This window comes from Brachycentrus maculatus, unplaced genomic scaffold (assembly GCF_059751285.1).
Source record: "Brachycentrus maculatus isolate JH-2025_06_01 unplaced genomic scaffold, ASM5975128v1 h1tg000196l, whole genome shotgun sequence".
In the NCBI taxonomy this organism is placed as follows: domain Eukaryota; kingdom Metazoa; phylum Arthropoda; class Insecta; order Trichoptera; family Brachycentridae; genus Brachycentrus; species Brachycentrus maculatus.
The window spans coordinates 1420366-1445318 of NW_028280947.1; the positions used below are offsets into that span (position 1 = coordinate 1420366).

At 34.9% G+C, this 24953-nt stretch overlaps 2 protein-coding genes across 2 annotated transcripts in view; one reads left to right on the plus strand and one right to left on the minus strand.

Annotated features, from left to right (window-relative positions):
- E2f1 (E2F transcription factor 1) overlaps positions 1-3896 on the plus strand; it is a 35999-nt gene extending 32103 nt beyond the window's left edge. The window contains exon 7 of the mRNA XM_088263077.1: positions 1180-3896. Within this exon, the coding sequence (XP_088119203.1) occupies positions 1180-1316 (137 nt within the window). The 3' untranslated portion in view covers positions 1317-3896. The remainder of the gene's footprint in view (positions 1-1179) is intronic.
- A 4833-nt stretch (positions 3897-8729) lies between these two features.
- Positions 8730-24762, minus strand: LOC148307590 (tetratricopeptide repeat protein 39C-like). Its single transcript, XM_088263153.1, has 10 exons — positions 24274-24762; positions 23310-23634; positions 21901-22420; positions 20330-20530; positions 18915-19080; positions 17389-17464; positions 15351-15559; positions 14085-14262; positions 11749-12029; positions 8730-10969 (listed from the first exon to the last, which is right to left on the minus strand). Exons 1-10 carry the CDS (start codon positions 24478-24480, stop codon positions 10829-10831), a joined length of 2304 nt encoding a protein of 767 aa, XP_088119279.1. The 5' UTR covers positions 24481-24762; the 3' UTR covers positions 8730-10828.
- Between the last annotated feature and the right edge of the window lie 191 nt (positions 24763-24953).

The window sequence follows — 24953 nt, forward strand, 5'->3', positions numbered from 1 at the left end:
ATTAAATTCAAATTATCAAATGATTTGTATGAAGAAATCATTGAGACAGACTAGAATTTCAAAGTATATTTCGAATTATGGTAAAATCAATATTATCATTTGAATCTATAAACCTTATACTCTAGTTTAACACACTAAGGACGGGAAACGTATTTCTACCCGTTCGGTCGATTGATGCTTAAGGACGGGAAGGCTATTTTTACCTTCTGCGCCGACCTCATTTCAAAGACAGAAAAGAAGAAATTATCTCATGTTTTTGTATGAATATTATATACCAATCTTTTTGTTACGGTCGCAGGCGTAAAAAAACATCCGTCCGAAATGTGTTGAGAGGGACCAGAATTTCGAAATGTATTTCAATTTATGGCAAAATTTACTGTGTCATTTGAACCAAATTAATATTTTTTTTACTGTAGGTTAATTTGTATTAAGAAAATATCTTAATACATAATGTATTTTAAACAACCAAATATAAAAATAGCTCTGCTGTAATGCTTAAATTTTGTAATACAGACTTTTCACATAGAGGGTGAATTATTATTAGCTTTATAAAATAAAACAACCTTGTTTTTAACCACTTATTGGTTGGTACATTTTTTCTCCAACCGGTTTCGACAAGAACCTTGTCGTCATCAGGGTTACACATCTACTAATTTAGTACACGTGTAACCCTAATGATGACAAGTTTCTTGTCGAAACCGGTTGGAGAAAAAATGTACCAACAAATAAGTGATTAAAAACAAAGCTGTTTTATTTTATAAAGTTTATGAAATGTGCCACTAAGTATATACGAAAAACATTCAAGATATTATTATTACATATTATTTTGAGAAACAAAAAGACTTTGTTTTTTGATCCACTCACATTTTTATTAACAACCAACTAGTTTCAGCAACGACCTGTTGCTCTCTTCAGGGTTTAATTTATGGCTCAGTGTGTATGAGTCATAAATTAAACCCTGAAGAGGGTAACAGGTTGTTGCCGAAACTAGTTGGTTGTTAATAAAAATGTGAGTGGTTAAAAAAACATTATCGTTTTATTTATCAAAATAATATATCAATATGATCCACAAAGTTAATGCTTTCAATATTCAAAACATATTATTACAGTTGGATGTTTCCCGTAAGATGTGAATGAGTCTGAATACGATTGATTAAGAAGAAATTTATCCCATTTCAGACACACTGGGGCACGAGGAGATATTCGAGCCCTTCCTGCCTCTGGAGCCTCCCCTGACCGGAAGCGACTATATATTCTCCCTGGACCCGGAAGAAGGACTATCAGATTTGTTTGACTTTGATTTCAAGCCGTTATAAGAACAATTCCTCCAATCCGGACGCTACCTAGTGTTTCAACCTTGTCAGTTTTCAGTACAAGTTGTACGGACAATAAATGGGTTTATTTTTTACGATGAAAACTGAAAATGGCTATTTACAAAATTGCATGAACATTGAATGTACCGATCGATGTATCTTTGTATACGTATTTACACCTCGCAGCACTTTTGGCCACCTTTTGTTTTGTACCCTCGTGTGGAGCTTTAATTCTTTCGTGCCGGACAAAATTTGACAAAATTTGGGCAAATTGGGACATATGCGTGTATCGTATGTCGATGGTAATATATCTGGGACCATATTGGACGGCAAACAGGTTGCGGGATGTACGTATGTATATTTATAATATATATAACTCGAAGACAGTGGAATCCGGACAGTGTTGGAGTGTCGGCGGTGGATTCGTTAATATTTTACGTTAGTTAGCCCGTGAATTAATTTTCTATCTACATATCATTAAAGGGGGATGACTGCACCAGTTATGGGTATGTTACGTTGATTGTAGAGATTTTTTTATTGTAAATATAACATTATATATTACAATTATTGTTAATTTCTGTTTTAAGTTATATTGTATCGCAAATTATTATTTTATTTTTCCAAATGAAAGTGATATCTTCAATGTCAGTGTAAGAGTTTCAATTGTATTTTGTGTATTTTCAATAGGGATAAAGTACATCTTCTACTAGTCTGAAATATTTACCATTATGTACCGTTCTCTTGTTTCCATGCTCCTAATATTGTGTGACTATCCTTAATTTATTCCTCGTTTGTCTTATTCAATTCCGGACTCGTACCAATTTTGTGCAATCGATTAGTTTTAGTTGTGAGACCTTTTTAATATTTGAACCGCAATATAAGTATATGTTTTGTACAAGTCTGACTAAAACCATTGTTTAACCTGAAGAAGTTAATTATCAATTACTTCGCCTATTTCAACAGTTTAAAAATATTTATTATTTTCACCATTGAGGAGCGAGATGTGTTGAAAATTGTCCGAAAGTTTTGTATTAAATGGCCAATATTAGAGATACTTTACCCGCCGCTGTATATTTTTGATCAATTAAAATATAAAATTGTGGGCGGGCCGTTTTTGCTAGTGTTATTCATATTTTTCTATGAACTGATGGAGCTCAATTAATTTCTCACTTGTGTTGACTGTCGATAGTTGATAATGTTTATTACACGCCTTTTTATTTTATGTTCACGGCTTTCTACTTAACGAGAATCATCGATCGATGATTTTACCCATTCAACCTTATAAACATTATGTAAACGTGCCTTTTTCACATTAAAAAAGAAATTGATAATCTTTTGATCTGTTTAGACACTAATAATATTATTACCCAGTTAAAAAAATAATACTCTACAATGTGCTCAATATAATCTGTAGGAATAAGGGGTTGGCGCATACCACGACTGACAAATTCAAAAACTAACGAGAGATTTTACTCAAATGAATTAAATAAAAAAAATATTTTGTCGAAATTAAAATGCAATTATCTCCGAAGTATGTTAAAACCTTGTCATTCTAAGGTTACGGTTTGCTTTTGAAGTTGTCAGTCGAGTTTGGTAGATGTGATGCAAACAATTGTAAATCCAAAACGTTGAATGTTCAAAAGAGACAAATTACGTGTTTTTTTAGAATTTTTTGCTTACATATATAAAATTAATAAACATCTAATCACTTACTGAATTCTAAAAAAAATGCACACTATTTTTCCCTCCTGAACAGCTTAGGATTGTTTTCTGCCCATCTACAGGGTATGCCGAAACAAAGAGTTCTCCACAATACCAAAGCTCAACTTAGATAACTGGACTAGATTTTTTTCTCTAGAATTTCTAACTAGATATCGTCAATAGAAGTGTGCTCTTGACAGGGATCACATAAAACAAAGTATTTTCATACAAACTAAAATTTGCATGTTTTTGTATATTTGTACACATTTACTGTATAACGTGGGTATAAAAACAAAGTGGATAAATTTGTACACCGCCTCGATGGCTTCCTGGCAAAATCCAAATAATAATATAAATTATTGTATCCGAGTGATCTATGTACAAAATAATAAAATGTCCACCATTATAATATGTATCGCAAGAATGAAAGAACCAAAAAGTCTTTGTGTTAAATTTTATACAACTTTTATAACGAAGTATTATAAAACTTACTTACTATAGAAATACTTGAAAGTGAAATTGTCTAAATTATTGTAATTGCAACTTGTGAGCTTTTGTTCTACCGAACAACGTCGTAATTTCACTCCATATGTGATGACCTCCCTCGAAAAGGTGTCTGTGAAGAAATAAAATTGTACAATTCTCATCTCAGTTTTATTGAGTTGACTGCATACATTTGCGGTGTCCAATGTTTTAGTATAAAATTGTTTTTTTGCAATAAATTGAGTAAGACCTTTTTTATGCAATGAACACGATTTTACTAAATTTATTATTTTTATTATTGCACTCAGACCTCGCTTTGCATTTTTTCGAAGTTGTGTCGTTACTGAATTAAGACTCATTTTCGCTGTCTTTGATGTTTATATGATTTCCAAGAGAAAATAGCAAATCACTTTGCATCGCAATATTTGGGATGTATCTACGACGCAAAGTGAAGTCATAGTGTATTACCCCCATTGAAGAGAGGTCTTTTTTTATTTACAGACTACACCATTCAGATGGTATTTATAATCTTAATTTTGGAATTCTATGTTGTACAAATTGTTTTGTCTTAGGTCATACTAATTCCTATGCAATAAAAGTTGACTTCGTGCACTCGCTGTGTTCAATGTGTTTGGATAAAATTATGTTTTATCCAATTAGTTTTTTTTTTTTTGCGATAAAATACCATTGTACCTTTTGTATTTATGATAGGCTCCTATCGGAGGGAGGTCTTTATTTATTTACAAATTTATTGGCTACATCTCTATGGTATTTATAATATTATTTTGGAATGTTATGTTCTGCAAATTGTTTTGTCTTGAATAATTATATTTTGGCATGTTGGTTTATACATTATTACATTTGAAAATATTTACTTTTAATAATCGTCCGAAATTTCGAAAATAAAAATTTGTGTTGAGTTTTATTCTTATTTGTTATTTGAGGAAGGTTAACGTAATAAATACACACATTCTGATATATTTTGTATTGTATGTAGATATTGTAAATGTTGATAATTTGTCTATTTAATACCTAGTTGCCATTATAATTTTTTTTTACCCCTTGTTTTATATTTATGTAGGTTATATTTGTAAAGGGTAAGGAGAATTCCAGAGTGTGCGGGTGATAGGTTGCCTGGCGTGTACATAGCGGGCGGGTATACAGGCGGGAAGGGTGCTAGGCAGACAGACCACTGACTATTGCAGGCTGAGCTGCCAGTGGTGAGAACAAGGTATTGACCGTAGGTGCCTGTTGTAGCTTTAAACAGAACTCTTTCGTAAGCTGTTTGATTTTATAGTTTTGCCGTAATCGGAGTGCCATTGTCTGGTCTCGTTGCATGAAGGTTACTTCGCCCGGAACAACCTTGAAATAAAATGGTTGAGTATTAAATTTTACTACAGACTTTTATTCACACCCCCTCCCTCCTTTTATTCAAAACAATACATACACCTTGCTTAACGATTCTCAAGTGAAAAGGAGTTGTCATTATTCATTGAATTTTAAATATTTTTGCATTTTTTACAAAAACGTGATTATTGACTATTCGATATCTTACTAGCTTAATATTGCCCTGAAAAATCCCAAATCGATTTTAAACTTTAAAATAATATATTGACTTGTTAAAAATGACTAAGTGATTGATGTTTATTTGCTTGCCAAGCAAAAATGACTTGAATGGCCCTCTTGAACATTTTACGTTTTGTTAGTTGGTCACTTTCTCCTGTACGAATACAATATAATAAAATCACATTTCTCTTTGAAATAATAGTTTAAAAAACCTAGTAACATGAATAAGTACTATTATCGATTACAAATTTTTCCATATTTCGCAAACATGTATCGCAAAAAAGGCAATGCTTTTTTCTATTCAAAAAGCTCTCCAATTTACTCAATGATCATTTGATAAATTTTCAGACCCGTTTCATTCTTCATCTTACAATAGTTTGAAGAAAAAAAACAATTATTCTTAATTGAAATTTTAGTTGATAAATACATACCACTATTTATTAAAATCTTTTACGTGTTTCAATGCATTTTTTATCATTTTCTAACACTAATCCATTGAAACATGTGTCAATAGATTCTAAAACAGAGTTCTGAGGGTTATTCCTTTAAAAATAAAAATAAAACCTCATCTCATATCACTGCGCATGGAAAATTGATGAATTAATTTAATTTTTTTCCAATTTGTTTCTTTTTCAAATTTTGCACATTAAATTTCTAACTAAAGACCTCTTAGGTAGGGATGGATTCTATGAATTAATCGCGTTTCTCAATAATCACAGTTTTCTATATCTAACTTTGATCTATCCAGTTGTCTACAACTGCAAAAAGATATTAAGATCCGAGAAATTTCATATCTGGATCAAATTCTGCGGAGAGAGAGGTACAGTTTGCTTCAAACGATACTGATGGAAAAAATTGAGGGGCAGCATGGTCCTGGCAGAAGGCAAACATCTTGGCTGCGCAACATAAGAGATTGGACCGGGATGAGACATGTGAAGTAGACTCGAGAGTGGCTTGATGATTTGGGGGCCACACGAGCTTATGTATGTACTCTCTTATGGTAGAGAAAGTCCAAAAGAAGTTTCTGAGGTATTTCTACATGAGAGAGTACAGCTATTATCCTTGGCTCTACCGGACCGAGTTTCTTCAGGGTATGCTTGGCTAGAACAGTTTAGAGACTAGAAGGAATGTATATTTGATTACGGATTTTTATTGATTGTTGTGCAGTATGATCGATAATCCTGAAATTATCCGGAGCATTGGTCTGTATGTTCCCGATATGTAGTTGCCTAAGACAGCGTCGGCATAGATTGTTTCACATTCCTATACACAGGACCAACCTGCCGATGGTTAGGCCTGTAGGAAGAGCTACCGCTATGCTGGACAATATCACGCTGCATAATGATCTGTTCCATGTGTCTGAGGGGGTATTCTGAAGCAGGATTCTTCTACATCTTTGACAAGAGTATTCTTGCTTACTTTATAATTTTTGTTGATGTATACGCTTTCAATTTTAGTTGATCGGACAAGAAAAAAGATACATAACTTGTAAAGAGATTACTTATATTTTGATGTTTTAAAAAAAGTAAAACAAGATATATCTGCACATATATTTTATTGGTCAATAAATAACGTCAATATATTTTTATCTACATAATCTTTTAGATAAGCATATCATGTTTATTTTCTACCATTTATTACTTCTTAAAAAATACAGTGCAAAATTATTTTTAAAAATAAAATACATTAACATGACTAGTCTTTTATACAAAAAATATGTGAGTAAGATTGTGTTAAAAAAATAAATATATAGCTAATAGTGATACAGTAAAAATATTAATGTCGATTTCACCAAAACTAATCTTCACTGAGGGGCTTATCACAAGCTAAAGTACTAAAATATCTTATAAAGTGCATTGCACAATATTGAGCATATAAAAATACCGGACATTTAAAAGTTTTTAACAAGTTAGGATTAGGCCCTATGTTGTTAAACGTTAAAAGTTCAGTTTTCAGTATTAAAACCATCAGGGCTGATTTGATGATCCATGCTCCAGGGGCCTGACATTTTTTTAAATGAACAATTATTTTTAACATGGAGTGGACTTTTATATTGAAAATAATGTTTTACGATACTAAACAAAAATGACAAACTGCCCTACCTTTGGGTAAAAATGTAACAGACAAAAATTTTAAGCAATAGACCCATGTATGACCCTTTTTATATCATTTGCAAGTCAGATGCTCTAAACATAAGACGTTGCTGGATATTTTTTTTTTGTAATAATATTCTATTGAATATTTTTACGAATATATTTTGTATTGAATCACAAACCAACATGATCTCGACATATTCTGCAAATGCAGTCAGAGACCTTGAAATACTAAAGGTGCAATTTGACGTATCATGAAAGTTTCTGTGGTTGCGGGCATATATTTTGTACCTGAACGTACGGCATATAGCTTGTTGCGTTCGGGTGATAATATAGCAGACGTATCACATGCGTTTGTGTGAGTAGGGCGGTTAATATAAGAGATACCAAAAAGAAGAATTACTCATACTAATGAAAATAGATTGTGTTCTTGCAGTACATATACAAGTATCCTATCCATTTCAAAACGATACAAGTTTTTGGTGGTGAAAAATATATTCACCACTAGTTAAAAACCAATCTCCAATGATTATCAATGCAAGATGAGTTTTTAATTACATATTCACAACTTACAAACTGCTAAGGTTTACCTAAACGTAGCACTGAATCAAAATATTTGTGTATATATCGCTCACTCCTTTCAAGAACGTCATAAATAAAAAATCGTCAACTTCCAGTTGTGCATGTTTTCAGAATGCCCAGAAAATGTACTATATCCCAGCAAAAGAGACATATTTTTAACTTAATATTTACCCGCTACAGGGCAGAAAGTGTTGTTTTTGCATTTTGAAGAAAGGGTATTGTTTAATTATTTTTTTAAATATACTAAATATTTTTCAAACGGAGAAAAAACCTTCAGGTTTTACCTAAAAAGTTCTGTTGCAAAGTAAAAAGTTCAATAAGCGACTTGATATTTATTTTAAAAATATTGTATTATATTTTTAAACTTTAATAACGTTCTCTTGAAAAATCAAGTTTTTTGATTTATGACGTTCTTGAAAGGAGTGAGCGATATGAGATGAGGTTTTTTTATTTTTAAAGGAATAACCCTCAAAAACCTCTATTTTTAGAATCTATTGTGACACATGTTTCAATGGATTACAGTGTTAGAAAATGATAAAAAATGCATTGAAACACATAAAAGATTTTAATAAATAGTGGTGTTTATCAAGTAAAATTTCAATTAAGAATAATTGTTTTTTTTCTTCAAACTATTGTAAGATGAAGAATGAAACGGGTCTGAAAATTTATCAAATGATCATTGTGTAAATTGGAGAGCTTTTTGAATAGAAAATAGCATTGCCTTTTTTGCGACACATGTTTGCGAAATATGGAAAAATTTGTAATCGATAATAGTACTTATTCATGTTACTAGGTTTTTTAAACTATTATTTCAAAGAGAAATGTGATTTTATTATATTGTATTCGTACAGGAGAAAGTGACCAACTAACAAAACGTAAAATGTTCAAGAGGGCCATTCAAGTCATTTTTGCTTGGCAAGCAAATAAACATCAATCACTTAGTCATTTTTAACAAGTCAATATATTATACTTCCAAGTTTACTTACAGTAAGTGGCTTGATATTTATTTTTAATACATTGTATTATATTTTTAAACTTTAAAAACATTCTCCTGAAAAATCAAGTATTTTGATTTGTGACGTTCTTGAAAGGAGTGAGCAATATAGGGACACAATTTTATTTTTAAGGGCTCAGTTCTACAAAGGTGATAAGCTTTTAACATGACAAAAAACAATACAAAAATGAGTATTTTATCACTGATACTATTCTATCAATTTTTCATGTAGGCATCATGAGTGTTGTTGAACAATTTCAAAGAATTGTGTTATGTTCGTAATTTTTTAGTTATATGGCTCCTGAGTGCTGGTAATTGACTGGGCAAAATGATAATTTTAAATGTACAAATTGAATTTTTAAATGAGTATAAAGTCTTCGAGAGGCAAGTATCTTTTTTTGTGTATGGACTTTTCCTTACAAGTTAACACTTTTTGTGAATTTGAGCAGGAAAAGTTAGAAAAAAAAAAACAGCCAGCAATATGATTAAAAAATATTAGTACAGTCGTTCCCAATTAGTTTTTCCTGCGTACCACTTCAAGAAATAACTCAAACTCCTTATACCGCTCGGTGCATTTTCACTGATTGATAAATATATTATTTTGGTGATGCGTGTCACACATTGTTATGGGACACGCATTACACTGTAGTGTAATGATCACACTGATCGATTAAAAATATATTTCGGCGATTTTTGTTTTCGTAATTTTTTTTACTGATAAACAACAAATATTGTCTAAATATATTGATTAGTGATCATCATTTTTTTGATAGTGAGAGTTGAATTTTTTAGAGGTCCTAGTATAATTTTTCACAAATTTGGAACCAAAAATGATTGTAAAATATAAAATCATTAAAAAAAAATTATGTATAACATTGATTAAATTAAATATATTTAAAAAAAAAAGTTTTAATAAATGGTAGCAAAAGTGTAGGCTACAGTGTGAGTTCAGAACCCTAATTCACTGATCAGGGTAAATATCTATTTTTACAGAACAAATATTTTTCAAATGCTTCTCAAATATAAAATAAACATTAGTTTTTGGAAAAAGTATCAGAAAACGTCCCGTAAAGACAAAAAATACTCCCAATATCCCGGTATTGTCATTTTGATCCGGTTTTGTCACTTAATCCTAGTTTATAAGAAAATATACAAGTCGAAAAATTTCCACACTTTCTCCATAACAAACGTTTAGGGTTATCTCACTACTTTCTGGACAAGCATCTATCGTGTTGGTCCTACTGCGGCTATGTGCTGCTGTAATAATGTAAATATGGCCGTCTAGCCCAAAAAGTAGAGCCAAATCGCTCCAGGGGCAGTAAAGTCACAGCAATCAGTATGTATAAAAAGCAAAATAGAGGGTCTACAAAATGTGGGCAGAAAACAGATCTATTGGCTCCGAAATATAGGAGATTGGACGGGGATCAGGACCATCGGAGCCCTGTTTAGAGCTGCCCAAGAAAATGACAATTACTCACAAGTGATAGTCGACGTCAGGGGAACCTGACATGACACGCACAGACGATGAGTAAGTTTTGGGATTTTTGTACATCTGGGGATTTTTGGATGCATTTGATACTTCCAGAACAAAATATCGATTTTGAACCTCTGAGATGAAGATTCTCCGATCCATAACCGGAAACACATTGCGAGACCGAGTAAGAAATACCGACATCCGGAGCATGTGTAAGATGGAGGATATCGTGAAGTGGGGACGACAACGAAGGCGATACTGGAATGAACATATAAACAGAATGTCAGACGACAGACTTCCACGTATCGCCCTTCAAGGTAACCCTGAAGGACGCAGACCCCCAGATAGACCTCCGAAATGATGGAAAGACAGCTGAGAGTCAACATCCCAAGAGCGACATGCGGAGGCACAAACAGGTCCCTAGGATCTACAAAAAGAAGAAGAAGCATTTGTCTCATAAACAAATTATGGTAATTCATTGAACACATCACGCATTTATAATCAATCATTCATAAATGGGAGTGTCCATCGCGGCTAGGAAAGAGGGCTTTTAACTTGAAATAGGGGAATGCAATAAAATGGAATAACATAAATCATAAAGTGATGGGAAAAGAAGTCTAATCTAATTTCCCTTCCTCTCCGCTTCATATTTCTCTAATTTCCTCAGCGTAGAGTTGATGCGAACATTGAGACGATGCTCAAAATCAAAGTCTTTATACATCGTCACTGATTTCATCAACAAAGCCTTTCCTTCTTGTCTGGTCTGAAAATAAAAAAATAAAAACAAATATTATCATGAGAACATTTAGCAGCCCACAAAAATTTAATACTTTTTTAAATTCCACTAAAAATATTATTGAGGATAGCTTGGAATGACTGGTTGTGCCTGGAGGGGAAGAGAGGGAGAAGAAGATACCCATATGATAGTCCAACCAAGTTAAGACAGCAGCAGGCACCTCGGTGGTTGGAGCGCTATGTGCAGCGCAGTCAAGGGATAACTGGAGATGAGTCATTGCTTCATAAAATGCTTATAATCATATCATCAAGGGACTCGTACACCTTACAGGTGACTTGACTAAGGACTAAGTCGAAGAAGAAATATAGTCCAAAAAAATATATATATATTTTTTTGACATCTCATCAAAGATGAAGAAGAATATGGAAGTCTGGGCATTTACGGGGCTGACGACCATCATAGGCTGGTTTAAGTGATTACATTACACACGTGTAACATTCACCAATTCTATCCATTATTGACAACCACACTACTCAAATTCTTGGAAGTTCTATATATATGAACCAATTGCTCTTGAATCACTAGAACTTCACTAGAGACATCTATTAGTGAGATGAAAAGAAGCTTTTTATTGAGGAGAAACTCTTATATTAGTATGTGAGGTCCGAATCCTGGATTATAATAACACACATGAGAAACGCCAGAAAATGTCATTTTCATTTGAATTATTTTAGCTTATAATTTGACCAGATAATTTATTAACAAAATTGTTATTTATTTATTATTGTTCAAAAATTAATACTTACGCTTTCATTCCTCAGAAGGAGCAGCGCTAGCTCGTACTGCGCAAAGGCGGAAACATGAACATCGTCGGTGGAAGTGGATCTAATATTGAGGCACATCCTGAAGGCTTCGACCGCCATTTTAAAGTACGCGGTCGAGGATTCGGTCGGTTTGGTCTCCTCTTCTCCGGGGGCATTGTTCACCCGGTTGCCGAGCACGAGGCAGGCGGAGCCCCGCACCAGCCAGCCCAGACCCACCATCGGCTCGTGGGGCAGGCGCGATGAGCCGTTGGGGGGACTGCACGCTGCAACACATGGGGAACAATTGAGTCAAACAAGAAGAATTTATTAATTGATTCAGCAGTCCCTTGTGGTAAAATCTATCCATTTTTAATTAATGTTTTATTTAGTAAATACCACTATTTCTTAAAATCTACTGTGACACGTGTTTCGATGCATTCCGCATCATTTTTTAAAATACGGTGTTTGAAAATGATGCGGAATGCATCGAAACACGTGTCACAGTAGATTTTAAGAAATAGTGGTATTTACTAAGTAAAACATTAATTAAAAGAGAAGAATTTAATTTTATAGGGGCTAAAAAACAAGGAAAATAATAATAGCTAATTAAGAAAAAATTGGATATTCGGTTTTGGAAAACTGGACATAGTTGTTTAACCATTCCTTCCCGGTGATATGTATTTACTACAATTCGACTGTAATAATGAGAATATTGATTTAAAATATAATAGATGCGGGCTCACAATTTTTGAGTTCCTCCATGATATAATTTATGTTTTTTTTAAACATTCAAGTACTATCTACCCTCTGATTGCAAACAGCTATAAATGGTATCAAACGTTTTGATCAATATCACTAGTCTGTTTTTGGTTGGTTGGAAGATATTGCTTTTTAGCAATAAGCCCGCCAATGTACTTATTTTTTTCACCGCCTCTGTAGCGTAATGGTCAGCACGCTCGGCTACCGTTCTGGAGGTCCCGGGTTCGATTCCCAGGGGGGTCAAATAAATATAAGTGATTTTTTCACTGTAATATTTATTCAATATTACCCTGGACTGGTACCTGAAGCGGAGGGCTGATAACCTTTCCTTCGTGTGTAAACGATCAAGATAACACTGTGTTCATATGAAGCAGTGCCCTATGCACCATTGGGGTGCGGATAAGGGGTACTTATTTATTTTCTGTACATGAAGTTTAAATAAATTAATAAATAAAATTACGTATTACATAAGAGTATTATAATATATAATTATTCATTTGCAGCCATGGAAATATATAATTTTTAGAAAAATTGGGAATAGAATTACTAATACACAAACGTGTTACGTTTGTGTATTAGTAATTCTATTCCCAATTTTGATACTGTTGGTTTGATACTGTTTCCGCCAGTCGTCTTCCGCGGCAGTTGTGATACTACACCAGCTATGGAGGCTACTTGCCATGTATTTTTTTCTCGTTTTCAGATACAACCAGAGCTAACATTACAAAATTGTTACATTTAAAATTCAATTATGGTCAATAAAAGCAAAATTTAGGAATATTCACATTTTTAAAAATTTTTAATAACATTTTCATATGGTGTACAAAATACATATCATTATAGTACGCGGAAGTTTTTAGCAGCATAAGCAGCGGTGGGCTGCAGGGGACTCAGAGGTGCTCGCGCGAGCCCCTTGTTAAATTTGTCTTGGGCTGCGAGCCCCTTGTCAAATTTAAAAGCTCAATATTTTCTGATTGAATCAGTACATAAATGCAATTTTAGTGGTTGGTTTGAATGTATTATGACATAAAACTTTGTTGCATTTTGAAATTTCTCGAGAAATATATTTCTTAGGGATGCGCAGTAAAGAGACCTATCCGTTTTTTGTCTATAATAAAAAATAATAAAACCCTTATCCGCACCCAATGGTGCATAGGGCACTGTGTCATATAAACGCAGTGTTACCTTGATCGTTTACACATGAAGGAAAGGTGACCAGCCCTCCGCTTCAGGTACCAGTCCAGGGTAATATTAAATAAATATTACAATGAAAAAATCACTTATATTTATTTTACCCCCCTTGGGAATCGAACACGGGACCTCCAGAACGGTAGCCGAGCGTGCTGACCACTACACTACGGAGGCGGACGGAGGCTTTTTGTCTATAATAATTATTATGTATTTTGTATAGTTAAAACAAAATATATACACCTCCCCCATCCCCCCACCCCCTCCATCCCCTTGTTAATAAATTAGCAGCCCACCCCTGACCATAAGGGAAAGATTAAAAAGAACAAAACAGAACTATCCAACAGAAAAGGCAGTGGATACACAAAGCAACCTACTAGTAAGCCACTTACTTCTAATTATTGTGGTCAAGTCTTCTGTATCACAGCTGGGAAAGGTGTTCCACAGGTAAAGCATCTCGTAACAATACAACTGCCAGTAGACCTTGTCCTTCACCCACTCGGAGTCCTTGTCTTCCTTGTCCGGAAGTTTCTCCATTCTCCGCTTCACATATTTCTCTATCTGCGCCCCCTGGAAGAATCCACAGTAAAATCTTAACTCTACCCGACCGAGTTTCTCCAGGGTATGCTTGGCTACAATAGTTTAGAGACTAGAAGGAATGTGTATTTGATTACGCATTTTTATCCATTGTTGCGCGGTATGATTGATAATCCTGAAATTATCCAGAGCAGTATGTTCCCGATAGTTACCTAAGACAGCGTCGGCATAGATTGTTTCACATTCCTACACACAGGACCAACCTGCCGATGGTTATGCCTGTAGGAAGAGCTACCGCTATGTTGAACAATATCACATTGGATATTGATCTGTTCCATGTGTCCGAAGGAGTTTTCCGAAACTCGATTCTTCTACACCTTTAACAAGAGTCTTCTTGCTTACTTTTTAATTTGTTTTTTTAATGTATACCCCTTAAATGTTAGTTTGTAATGTATATATTAATTATTGAATAAATTGAATTGAATTGAATTGAATCTTGAAAATGATGCGGAATGTATTGAAACACGTGTCACACTGACTACGGGCAGACCACCAAAGAGATGGATTAACAGCTGGTAAACAACATCGCAGGAGGCTAATCCCTCTTAAAAACAAGCCACAAGGCCTACACCAAGAAGCAGGGTAATATCATCAATCATAATCAGACGGAGTTAAAACCAACAGAAAAAAATAGTTTCATTACTTGATTCGGCAATCATTTTGTAGTAATATCTATCCGTTTTTAAATTAAGTTTTACTGGGTATATTTACCACTATTTTTTAAAAATCTATTGTGACACGGTGTTTGAAAATTATGCAAAATTCATCAAAACACGGGTCACAATAGATTTTAAGAAATATGGTATTTACCAAGTAAGTCCATGCTCCTGGCAAGGTTATGGACGATAAGGTACCCCCCCCCCCCTACTGATAAAGAAATGTTTAAAGTGAACATGATTTATAAGAACTATACAGAGAATGGCGAACGCACACGTCGCTAAAAGTATTATGTCTGGACACCCAAATGAAAGGCGAAAAGTGGGACAACCCAGACCGATGTGGGAGAACCATGAAGAAAGGATGTGGCAGTTTAAAAGAACTGATAATGAGCCAAATCTTACACTGTTTGGTGATCTGTCCAACAATTTCTTGATATCCTGTTTCCCGGGGAGCACTCCCCTCATGTGGGCGTAGGAGCCGGCCGTGATAACCGATAGGTAGCCGTAGAAGCTGCGCGACCACTTGCTGTGCTTCCGGAGCTGGTGGAAGCAGACGTACGCCTGCTCGTAGCTCAGCCTGAGCAGGTGACACCACGCCACCTCGTGTAAACCTGGCCCAGAGAGCACACAATCAGTAATATTATGTATTGATTCGGCATTAACTTTTTGGAATTTATAAAAAAATAAACCTATAAATTATAACTTTTACTGTTTTACCAATAAATATGGTACATTTAACTATTAAGCACGTATTTTATCGTGTGTGTAGATCAGAAATGTGATAAATTAACAAGAAAACTTGAAAAAATAAATCAATAAAACATTATACTGTACCTGGGATGTAAAGTTTTGATTTCTACTTGATTTTAGTTAATATTTCAATCAAAAGGATAATTCTTTCCTTACAGGGACATCTTTGGTCAAGTGTCGTTAGTAAATTTGTATAAAAAATTATAAGAAATTACAAGAAATTAAAAAGCTTTCTTTACTGATTTGTAGATATCACACTAAAGTATCTTTATAATATGAACAACCACGGATGTGGGCGTGGCTTAACCTGCGGCTGTTATTCGAATGTAAAAACATACCTACCGCCAACTTTTGGCGGCAGATAGGCCGATGGGTTAGCACTTGTATAAATACCACATATGAGTAGTCCACTTGCAAACCACGTTATGTTAAAGAATTAAGTTTTTTAGCCAATGGGGCCAGCCTGTAGAATGTAAAATCTTCTACCGATTTGAGCTTTTTTGAGAGATTTTAGAAAGTGAACTGTGGATCGGCATAGCGAGTTTTGCAAGAGTATTGATGTTTCTATTCCATTTTATTCCTAACTTAACAAATTTAGGCAGATTATGTTAATATTTTTAATTTTCTACCGATTGGAGCCGTTTTCTAAAAAACTAAATTTTTTGACATAACGCGGTTTGCAAAGTTCGCCTCCGTAGTGTAATGGTCAGCAGCTCTCCTACCGTTCTGGAGGTCCCGGGTTCAATTCCCAAGGGGGGTAAAATAAATATAAGTGATTTTTTTGGCTGTAATATTTATTCAATATTACCATGGACTGGTACCTGAAGCGGAGGGCTGATCACCTTTCCTTCATGTGTTAACGATCAAGATAACACTGCGTTTATATGACACAGTGCCCTATGCACCATTGGGGTGCGGATAAGGGTTTTATTTTTATATTTATATATAACGCGGTTTGCAAGTGGACTACTCATATTGACTTTTATTTCATTGCATACGGCTAGTCTGACTAGTTCTAACTACAGTTTTTATCAACAAGTGATTACAAAACTATAGAGCAAAAAAATTTACCACCTCAATTATTATTACTAATTGAACTCAGGACCTCCAGTACAGTAGCCAAATGCGCTAACAACTATCCTACGGAGGCAAAGGCAGGTAAAAATTAAGTTAAAGTGCCCTTGAGGTAGTATCTTACAAAAACAGTGCTATATAAATTATCCAAATTATTATAATTATATTATTTTTTGACATTTCATCAAAGATGAAGAAGAATATGGAAATCTGGGAATTTACGGGGCTGATGACCGTCATAGGCTGGTTTAAGTGATCACTTTACACACGTGTAACATTCACCGATTCTTCCCATTATTGACAACCACATTACTCAAATTCTTGGAAGTTCTATATATATATATATATATATATATATATATATATATATATATATATATATATATATATATATATATGAACCAATTATGAAACATTGTTCTTGAATCACTAGAACTTCACTAGAGACATCTATTGGTGAGATGAAAAGAAGCTTTTTATAGCTTCCATATTCTTCTTCATCTTTGATGAGATGTCAAAAAATAATATAAAAATAACTCCGGTAATTGGGGAGATAATCCAGATTTTGTGAACAAGCATCTGGACACATTAAAAATGGTGTATTATTATATATTACCTAAAAATTTTATATCCGGAATGCCAGCATTAGCGATTGATTGTTGATAAGCTTCTATTGCTGCAGGTATATCAGGCTGCAAAAAATAAAGTGTTTAATATATTTATTTTGAAAATATATAATACAGTGAAACCTCTATCTATCGTTCCTCGAATGATCGTTTTCCCGGATGTGTCTTTTATTTCTTCTATCCCGAATTAATTTCATACCAAACTAAACCTCATCGATCGTTTCTCTATCACCATTTACCGCATTTATCGTTCGAATTAAGCTGCATATTTGATACATTTTGTCTGTTTTTTTACATTCTTTTCAATTTTCTTACATTCAACAGGATCGAATGGGATAGAAACTATCGAAAGCTTGTGTAATCTTAATACGTGGTGCGTTTCGTCTTCTTAGGGCATTATCAAACAGTCATATGATTTTGATAATGTCCTAAGAAGATGAAACGCGTCACGTATTAAGATATACATAAATAAATGGAAAATTCAATCTAACGAAAACCTTGTATTATTTTGGATATATTACCCAACAAGTAAATTCAAGGGTTTAAATTTAATAAAATAAAAACCAATGTTGAAGTACTTCTTTGTAAGAATTACTGATACCGTTAAAATGACTCCGGGTGGGATATCTTGGTCTCATGCTATGAAGCAACTAGTACCAAGTAATTGAGCTGATTTTCATGGATAAGGTAAGAAGGAAGACGTGGTATTGGCAGACAGACAACGGGTTGGTTAAGTATACAATTGGAGGAGTCCAGGAGCCGACATGCTACAAGTCTGGGGGCAATAATCTGACTATCCTTATGTTTGGAAAATATTCATGAACACATTTCGGATGGGTATTATATATATGCCTGCGTACCGCTGGAGGCGGCATATGATAATTATATATAAATTATTGTTGTATACTTGCAAATTTCTCAGTATACCAAGTATGCTTATTTTGTTGATGTAAACTAATTTTTATTTTAACTAACTAACTAACTAACCATCAAGCCGCTCCCCCGCAGGGGTAGGCAGAGAGAATAGAACGCCACACCACTCTGTCTTTGCAAACATTCCTCGCCTCTTCCACATTCATGCATCTCCTCATACACACCTGCCGATTGTTCCCACTCCTTACCTGACCGCTTTCAAGTATTTGGCATACCTGATCGTGACAAGTTTTTATTTTTATTTTATGTTGTAATATTTATAAATTGAAAACAACATTTTCTTTATAATGTAAATGAATGTCTCGTCACGGGTTCTGCATAGTGAGACGTTTATAAAAAAAACATATATGGTTAAAAGAAATAAAAATAGATAAATAAGTAAATATAGTTAAGACCTTAAGAGATTGGTATATAACATTAATACAAAAACATTGGATAATTCCTTCTTTTCTGCTTTTGAAATAAGGCCAGCGCAGAAGGTAATAATACCCTTCCCGTCCTTAAGTATCAATTCACCAAACGGTTAGAAATACCCTTCCCGTCCACAAAGTGTGTTAATAAATAAAGAATATTTGTTAGGTACCTTGATTCTTTCAATCCGACCCTTGAAGAATAGAAACAATGCAGAGTTCTGGAACTCTTTCTCCTCCTCCAAGATGAGAGTAGCTTCGTCTACTCCTGAAGCTGATACAGCTCCATCAAGACTGAAGAATGGACGAACTACGGTGTGGTACCACAGCAAACTCAATCTGAAAGGGTCAATAAATATATTCTCTTGCTTAACCCTAGAATACTAAACTATCGTAAAAATTTAGACAGCAAAATGATGATTCCTGGAAAAAACAATGTTCGCGTAATTCCCGTGCCCCCTGCTTCACAGTACTTTCCTAATGTACCTTTTTTTTCATTATTATGTGATCTTTTAATTTTTCCGGGAGTATAATAATTAATGTCCGACTTTCTCTGGGGAGTGGGTTCTTTTTACATAGAAATATTTTTTTTTCACGAAATCTATGATAGAAATTATGTAAAAATAGAACTCGCTATCTCTAGGTTTTACTTTATGACAAAATTACATACAAATATCCACGTAACGTAGCGATCGGTGACTTTTTGTAGAAGGGATGGTGAACATTAAATAATGGATGTTTTGACACAACATACCCAAGACCGGTTTGCAGACATGGAAAATTTAATATTCATTGGATTATTAGATGTGTTAAAGTTTAATGAATTTGAGACATGTTTCCCAGCGAATTATTTTACATGTTTACAAAAATATTACGGAGAGTATTTTGATCTTTTAAGACTAAAGAGTGAGCTTATTTATATTTATTCCTCGTCAAAATTTCATTTGCAAACCCTGATGGAATTGAATGCATATTTTATCAAGAACGACTTAAAGGATGTTCTTCCGGAAGTGTATAGTTTGGTGAACCTTATCCTAACCATACCTGCAACAAGTGCTTCAGCCGAACGATCGTTTTCCACAATGAAAACGATTAAAACTTACAACCGCAGCACAGTAGACGAAGACCGACTTTCATCCCTTGCAATCATCTCTATTGAAAAAACACTACTGCTAGCCCTAAAGGAGAAGACTACGTTTCACGACCGCGTTATGGATGACTTTATGAAGAAGGAGCGTCGTATCGACCTCAAGTTTAAGTGATCAAAAACTCAGGTATGTCATGGTTTTTTTTATCTGTTTATTTTTCATTTATACGAATACGAGTTATGGAGCTTAATGGATTTATGGAAATAATTTTAAACGGTACGTAATTGTATCTTGTTCGTGGGCTAGCGTCTAGATGTGCATATTTGATATCTAGTACGTAGTAAGTACGAGTATAAACATTTGATGTCCAGCATCCCTTCTACAAAAAGTCACCGACCGCCACTGGTGCTCACATGTCGGCCTGATGGCAAAGGTTTGGATTCCTGAAAGCCAAGCACGTGGGCTCAATGTACCAAGACAGGACACAAGATAAGACTTACGAAGCAAGCGGCGCTCGCATGTCGGCCCCCCGGCGCGAGTAATTAAGGCACTGGATGGCGGAGGTCCGGTCTCCCTGGAAGCCCATCATGTTGGCCCAGCGCAAAAAGATGGGCGGAGCCAGAGACAAACACAGCTGGAAAATCCCGTAGCCGAAAGAAACGGCCGACATAAGCCGCCCTACGGCCTCCGGGTCTATTCCACTGCAAGAAATAAATTATTAGATTATAATTCAGTGATTATAACACATTGTTTACGGGAAACGCTTAAAAGCGTCTTTTACATATTATGTCCGCCTCCGTAGTATAATGGTCAGCACGCTCGGCTACCGTTCTGGAGGTCCCGGGTTCGATTCCCAGGGGGGGTTAAATAAGTATAAGATTATTATTAGATTATTATTATAAGATTTTTTCACTGTAATATTTATTCAATATTACCCTGGTCTGGTACCTGAAGCGGAGGGCTGATCACCTTTCCTTCATGTGTGAACGATCAAGATAACACTGCGTTTATATGACACAGTGCCCTATGCACCATTGGGGTGCGGATAAGGGTTTTCCCGCTCTCTCTTACATACTATTGGTAGAGAGCGGGAGTCGCTTATAAGCGTTCTGTTTGTATACTTTTGGTAGATCGAGCGACCCCAAAAAATTTTGTACATCGGGATTGGGTTTGCGGTTACTTGTTATCAGTATGATAATTGACTGGAGTCAGCTGTTGACACATATCGCTCACTCCTTTCAAAAACGTCATAAATAAAAAATCGTCAAATTTCAGTTGTGCATGTTTTCGGAATGCTCAAAAAATGTACTATATCCCAGCAAAAGCGGCATATTTTAAACTTAATAATTACCCGCTACAGGGCAGAAAGTGTTGTTTTTGCATTTCGAAGAAAAGGTATTGTTTAATTATTCTTTAAAATACACTAAATATTTTAGAAATGGAGAAAAAACCTTCAGGTTTTACCTAAAAAGATCTGCTGCACAGTAAAAAGTTCAATAAGTGTCTTGATATTTATTTTTAATATATTGTACTATACATATTTCTAAACTTTAAAAACGTTCTCCTGAAAAATCAAGTTTTTTTATTTATGACGTTCTTGAAAGGAGTGAGCGATATATGTCACACTGGACAATGTCCAGGATCACTAGGAGTGGAAATGTGCAGTTCGCGTTGTAAAATCAGATCAATGGACCAGATCATTCAACAAAAAACCTCTTTATCACTTCTTTATCCTCATCAATTTCTACATCTTACGGGACCTTTTTTTGCCACCTGCTATCCTCTTGTCTGGATACGGATATATGGCCTACCCACTCCTATCTATAGGCGTTATATGGACAACAGTAAACAATGTATAAAAGGCATAGATGTTTTTAAACTTTAAAAATCAATTTATTAGCCTCCAGCCTTCGCTTCAAGCAGAATTATTTCACACTGGAATAACTTGCTACAGTTCAAAAACCGCTAAGATATGTTTTTAAAGAAAAAAACTACAGATACAATATAGTGTATTTACAATTTAAGCACAACTGGCAAATTAAATCTAAATAATAATGATGAATTTACTTACTCTTGTGAGCATTCTTTCTTCAATCCTATTAATGAAGATGCACTCTCATAAATAGCTGAACTAAAATGATTGATAGAAGAAAAAAGGGACATGGATTTTCTAATTGAGTTTGGACGGTTCTTGCTGATTCCGTTGGATGAATTTGGATGGATGTATGTAGAGGGGAGGACGGGTAGACTGTAACTCGAGGAACTGCGATTCCTTTCATCCGACGTTTCTTCATGTTCTAACAATCTCGCCTCATAATCTATTTCACAACCTTCGGGACCCTTGAGATCATCTGTGGCCGTGGAAAAGTTAGAAAATGTCTTGCTGGTGCAGGTGTAGAAATTGGTATAGTCGTTATTGCTATCAGGCAGCCGGGAAAAGTTTGACGGCTTTCCACAAGATTTTCGGTTGTTTTTCTGGCTAGCGTGGGAATTGGTTTCGAGGGGAGGATCTCCGTCACTAATGCTCCAAGATGAACAGGAAATGGATGTTGGAGAACTGGCTTCGCTGACTGATCTGTTGCTGGACGAATCTGAAATCAAAGAGTATTGTTGTTGTTCTTGTTCACATTGTTCTTGGGCAGTTTTTTCATCAACCCCCGACCCTAATTATACTCAGGCAACCTACCATCTGACCCTCAGTATACTAGTCACAAGTAACCACAAACTCTATTCTAAAAACTAATTATTAGAATTGGTTCTACTGATAAGTAATTAGCCATCACGTCACTACACCGCAGGGGTAGACAGAGAGAAAAGAACACCACACCAATCTGTCTTTGCAAACAATCTTTGCTTCTTCTACATTCATGCAAATACAAATTAACTTTAGATTTAAATAGATGTTAGCACATTGTTTGCGGGAAACGCTTAATAGTGTCTTTTACATACTGTTGGTAGAGAGGGGTAGACATTTATAAGCGTTCTAGTATTTTTTTAAATTTATTTATTTTTTAATAGGGAAATATTTGTGTTTTTATTATTCACACAAATAATTTAATTTCACACTATTTCTGTGAGCCTAAGCGGCTCATTATTAGAAATAGGTATCGAATTGTGGTAGAGTGGATTCGAACCGAGAAACTCTGACTTAAGAGTCTGCGACACTAACCACGGGACCACAACCCAACACATTTGCTTAGAGCGCGAGACACCTAAAAACATTGTACAGGTGTGAATTGAGTTTGCGATTACTTGTGATATGTATCTTCTTCCTCCCAACATTGGTGATCACTATGGCAAAGGCTTCACGGTCCTGCGCCGTCCGCAACAACTCCTCCACTCCTATTATTCCGGTCCAGTCGCTGTGATATGTATACGACCCTAATTAGTATACTAATTAGGGTCGGGGTTGATGAAAAAATGTGTCAAAAGACAAACAGAGAACTTTGTTACCGCCGAGAATAAACAAATGCTCATTACCGTTGAATGTCTTCTTGAGCACGGAGAGCTGATCATAGGTCTGCTGGTATATCTTCCAAGCTCTACGCAGCGTCCAGCCCGCCTTCATGAAGGAGGTGAAGTCGTTCCGAAGGAACATGAGGAAGGCCTCGCATACCAGCGAGTCTGCCAACACGATTCTCTCCGCCAGACAACATTCCAAAGATTTGTCCTCGGTTTGCGACACAAAGATCCTGTTTTTTATCGACTTCACCCAACCAATCTGTGTGATGCACTGCTCTTCAATTTTTTTAATGACACCTAAAGCCTCGTTTACACGCATGTCATCGAAGCACATCAGGGCATTCTGGAATTCAAAAGAAATATTCTCTTAATAAAAGCTTTTATTTTATTTATTTATTGGACAATTTATGTAACGCCGATAGTTTGAGAAATCACCTCAAGGCCGCTTTGCAATTTACACTAATTTTTACATTTAAAACGACAACTAAATACCACCCTGAAATTTAAAAATCAGAATTATATACATATACATACATACATACATATACATACACTATTATGTTATTCGGCCACATCATTTATGACTGCTCGACAGATAAGTAACTATTAAATAATTTATCAAACGAGTATTGTAAAATCATAAGTTGTGTGTAGTTATCTAGGCTACAAAATGTAGTTTGACTACGCGTAAGTTATCAGTGCCCTACTCATAGCCGCTTTACTCTTTTTTCCTACTGCTTAATTTCCTTTCCCATATAGAAGTAATGTCCTTCACCTTTCCTCATCTGTGTCCCATCAAATATATTCCATTCCTATATCTGGAGGTCACTTTACCTTCTTGTGATTGACGATCAAGAAAACACTGTGATGCTACGCAGTAGTGCCTTATGCACCACTGAGTGCAGGGTTATAAATTAAGAAAAAAATCGTGGATATATAATTTACGATTCACATTAAAATTATTTAAAATAATAAAACTCACCATGAAGGTAAGATAGCATATTCCAGCCGTTATGTGAATGTTTGGGGGGCTATTATTGAAGAGGTCTTCTGCTTCCTTATTTTTATCATTGATCATCAACTCAATTCCTCGTCTCGCCGCCTTCCACCCGGGCTCATTTTCAACCATGATATAAATTTTTAAGCCATTTAACCCCGAAAATTTTGTTTGCAGAATGTTGACAAACATTCACAAATTTATGAAAGCCGCAACACAAACATTATGGAATTTAGAATTAATTATTACCGCTGCTAAAATAATGCACAAGCGAAGAAACACAAAAATCAAATTTCTCTGTCTCCATTTCAAGGACCGGCCCGTTTACTTTTCGTTACGTTAATGGCTTTTATATAACAACTTACGACGTACAAATGCATTTTAGCGCGAAGGAGGGATTTTTTGTACTTTTATTGATCTATATGCGGCGAATATTGCGTTGGGGTTGTGGGGCGGCGTGTGAAAACATGTGACGTCAATCAATACATACATAGTACGTACGTCATTGAATAAGGGATGGAATTTCAAAAACAAATTGGTAACATAGTGACATTTGAAACTGTGTACACGGCATATACCCCAATTAATAAATTGACGCTGAGTTTTGTTTTACTCACGTTTTCTTTATCAAAATATAAAATATTACATTTGCCACCATTTTTCGG

Coding starts and splice junctions, on each gene's coding strand:
- LOC148307590 (XM_088263153.1), bottom strand. CDS start 24,480: ATGTTTGTCAACATTCTGCAAACAAAATTTTCGGGGTTAAATGGCTTA. Junction 20,531..21,900: donor AAGAAAGAATGCTCACAAGA/GTAAGTAAATTC, acceptor TATTTCTTGCAG/TGGAATAGACCCGGAGGCCG. Junction 12,030..14,084: donor CTTGACCACAATAATTAGAA/GTAAGTGGCTTA, acceptor CATGTGTTGCAG/CGTGCAGTCCCCCCAACGGC.